General features: G+C 62.8%; 1 protein-coding gene across 2 annotated transcripts in view; it reads right to left on the reverse strand.

The window, feature by feature from the left end:
- The window catches only part of SGK1 (serum/glucocorticoid regulated kinase 1), a 9,150-nt gene extending 6,368 nt beyond the window's left edge, over nucleotides 1–2,782 (reverse strand). The window contains exons 1-2 of one of the 2 annotated variants that reach the window (XM_085301875.1): nucleotides 2,362–2,782; nucleotides 232–572 (exon numbers count right to left, since the gene is read on the reverse strand). In XM_085301875.1, the coding sequence (XP_085158001.1) occupies nucleotides 232–250 (19 nt within the window). In that variant the 5' untranslated portion in view covers nucleotides 251–572; nucleotides 2,362–2,782. The remainder of the gene's footprint in view (nucleotides 1–231; nucleotides 573–2,361) is intronic. The other variant, XM_085301874.1, reaches the window with a different exon arrangement.
- Nucleotides 2,783–3,058: the final 276 nt, after the last annotated feature.

The following is a 3,058-nucleotide window of genomic DNA, read 5'->3' on the forward strand; positions in this document are numbered from 1 at the left end:
GCTCGGTGCATTTCAATAGCGGGAGGCAAAGGAATGACCAGCCCGCGGCCCCCGCTAATTGCTTGCAAATGCCGGCGCTCGGCCGCTCAAAGCCCGCAGCTTCAAAGGGAACCTCTGCGCCCTGGGGCACAAGCGGGGGTCGCCGGCCCCTTCCACCGCCCCTCACCCCCCGGCAGCGGCGCAAGCGGGAGGGCAAAGCACCAAAACCAACAGCTGCCTAGAGTTTCTTACCAAGCACAGCGAGAAGCATCAACCCCCCCTCTTTGGCACAGCAAACTCCTGCGGCCTCGGCTCTCTCCCTTCGCCCTCCCCGCTTCTTTTTTTCCGGCCTCAAGATGCGGTTATATAAAGTTCTTTCTTGCTGCGTTCTGGACGAGCACCTCTTCCTAAAGCGCCCCAGCAGCCCGGCCAGGCCGCGTCCGCTGGCGGGGCCGCCGTCCCGGTGAGCCGCGATAAGGGCCGCTGACGTTGCCTCRAGGGAGCCTCAGTGACTCAGGAGAACAAGATTTCCTGCCCGGTTTTCAATAATGACCATAAACAAATGTCCCTTCAGTGCGCTGCCTTGATTCCGGCTGGGACATTGCAGAAAGGGAAAAGGGGAAAAAGTAAAAAATTGTAATAATAATAAAAAAAACCTTTTTAATGCCGAAAAGGGAAACAAGAGATAAAAAATGCAGTCCTCTTAACTTGGAGGGGGGCGGGGGAAGAGGAGAGTCCTGCTTCTAGAAAAGGTGAGAAGCGGACCCAGGTCTGCACAAGTGCACAATGGAAAAAAAACAAAAAAAAACTTTCCGCAATTTTTGTTTCCACTTTACACGCTCACGGGTACACCATGTACCCAGCACTTAATTACTAACCCGCTTCCTTGCGGGCGCGGACCCGCGGGGCACGCCGGGGCCCGCGCACAGCGCCAGAGGCAGCGATGCCGCCGCGATGGGGCGGCCTCGGGGGGCACCGCGCGGGGACGTGGGTCCCCAGCGCTGCCCGCGTCGCGCCCGTCCCCGCTCCCAGCCCTCGCAGCCGGGCTGGTGGCCCCAGGCGTGCCTGGAGCCCCCCCGTTTTCTTTCTTTTTTTTTTTTCTTTCTTTTTTTTTTTCTCTCCTCGCACCGCTGCTGCTGCCTGCCCCCGCAGCCCCAGCCGGCCGCTGGGCGGCACAGCTTGGCAGCTGTCTGCACCGTCTTCTCTGGGACGCACACACTGGAAAAGCACCCGAGCATAGCAATCATCAAAGGCTGCAGCTCACCCTGAGCACGGCGGCGAACAGAGATGACCACGAGTGGAAAGATGCCCCAGCGAGGTGGGCACAAGCTTTTAAAAAGCGCCGCTTAAAAGACTTCAGAGCGAGAGAGTAAAAAGGGAATTTGCGGGCTCCGCTCCTCTCGGGGAATGCCCATGTCCTTCCCCGAGCCGAGGGGGCACCTGCCCTTCGGCCCCAGGCGGCCGAGAGCAAAGCAACGGGCGCCCAAGGAAAAGGCCTGGAGAAGCTCGGCCAGGCTGGCTGTAGCTGGCTTCTCCCACTTGTTACTTCCCTCTCTTCGTTGCAAAAACTATCACTCATTAATAGCAGCGGATGAAAATAAAAGAAAGAAAAGCCTAGCAGATAGGAATAGGCGCAGCTAGTTTTTTCTGCCTCTCCCCTCCTTCCCCGCCTCTCCGCTTTCAAGGTGCTGCTGTCAAATACTCGAGCCCCACAGTTTTCCGTGTACTCAGAGTTTCAGTCCTTCCAGTGCTTTTTCCTGCTCGCTGCTCCCCTGACATCTCCCTCCTGGCTAAACAGCAACGTGGCGCTCTGCAAACCCTGGGCCGGCGGCGCTGGCTTAAAAACCCTCATGCCAACCGTGCGGAGGGGCAAGGGTCTCTCAGTCCGCCGACGAGCTCCGGTACAGCCTCCCCCGGCCCTTCGGGCAACCTGCCGCAGGCCGCACCAGGCCTCAGACCCCCTCTCCGGGCCGGAGCCCGCCGCCGGCAGATGCCCCGCAGCCCCGTCCGCCGCCGGCGCCTTCCCCTTCCACTTGCCCGTCGGGCTGCCCTCCCCTGCCGCTTGCACCACCGCGCCTGCCGCCGCCTTTTGCAACAGCTCCGCTGCTGTTGCCAAATCTCCCGGTCCGTTCTCCCCGTTTCTGTGCTAAACACTGCCCTGGCCCTACCACCCCCACCCGCGGCCGCGCACCCGCTGCCTCCCCGTGCCCCGCTGCGCCCCCTCCTCGCCCAGCGCTAGCTCACGGCGGGGGGGCAGGGGAAGCGGTGCTGGATGTCTGTCCTTCCCCCACCGGCAGCGAGAGATTAAAAACCCTCTCAGGCGCTGCCCTGCCCGGGGAGGGTGTCCCGCCGGCAGCGCCGGTGTCATGCAGGCGAACCCACCTTTCAGCGAAGATTTCTCCTCTTTTCCTCTCATCGCGCTCCCTGCTAAGATCCCAAGCGCGGCAGCACTGAACCGTGCGCTGAAGCAGTGACTGGGCTCCCGGCCGTTGCTATAATCCCGAATAACTCCCCTTCCTGGCCGGCCCGGAGGCTGGAGGGAGGCGGTGAGTGAGGAGAGTCCAGCCGCCGTCCCGGCTGCCCCGTTTATGAGCGCAGTATCGAGGGCGATTTACATGCAGGAGCGTTATAAAGTTCAGCACGGGCCGCCCCGCACACTCTGCCCCATTGCAACATCGCCTAGAAAATTACTGTAATCAGCGGGAGTTTGTTACACACACACACACACACACACACACACACACCCGGCAACGGGTGGGGGGGGAGGGGGAAGGGGGGGCGAGAGGGCGGTCCGGCCCTAATTGACCTGCCGGCAGCGGATACCGCTTCCCCACGGAGAAGGGGACGCGACACGGCGGCGCGAGTGGCCATGCACGGGGAAGGAGGGCCGGGGGGGGTGTCTTTCACTCCCGCCGAGGCTCAGTGCCAAAACGCCCCGAGGCGGGGGCAGTCGGCTGCCGGCCCTGCGTGCTGCCGACGGGGCGGCTCTGCCCCGGCGCGGCGCCCGGCGCGGCTTCCCTGGCGGCCGGATAGCGCCGGGGTGGGACCGGCGCCCCGCTCCGACCTGGCACCCAGCGCC

This window comes from Rhea americana, unplaced genomic scaffold (genome assembly GCF_003343005.1).
Source record: "Rhea americana isolate MKP2758 unplaced genomic scaffold, rheAme1 scaffold_180, whole genome shotgun sequence".
NCBI classification, from domain to species: Eukaryota; Metazoa; Chordata; class Aves; order Rheiformes; family Rheidae; genus Rhea; species Rhea americana.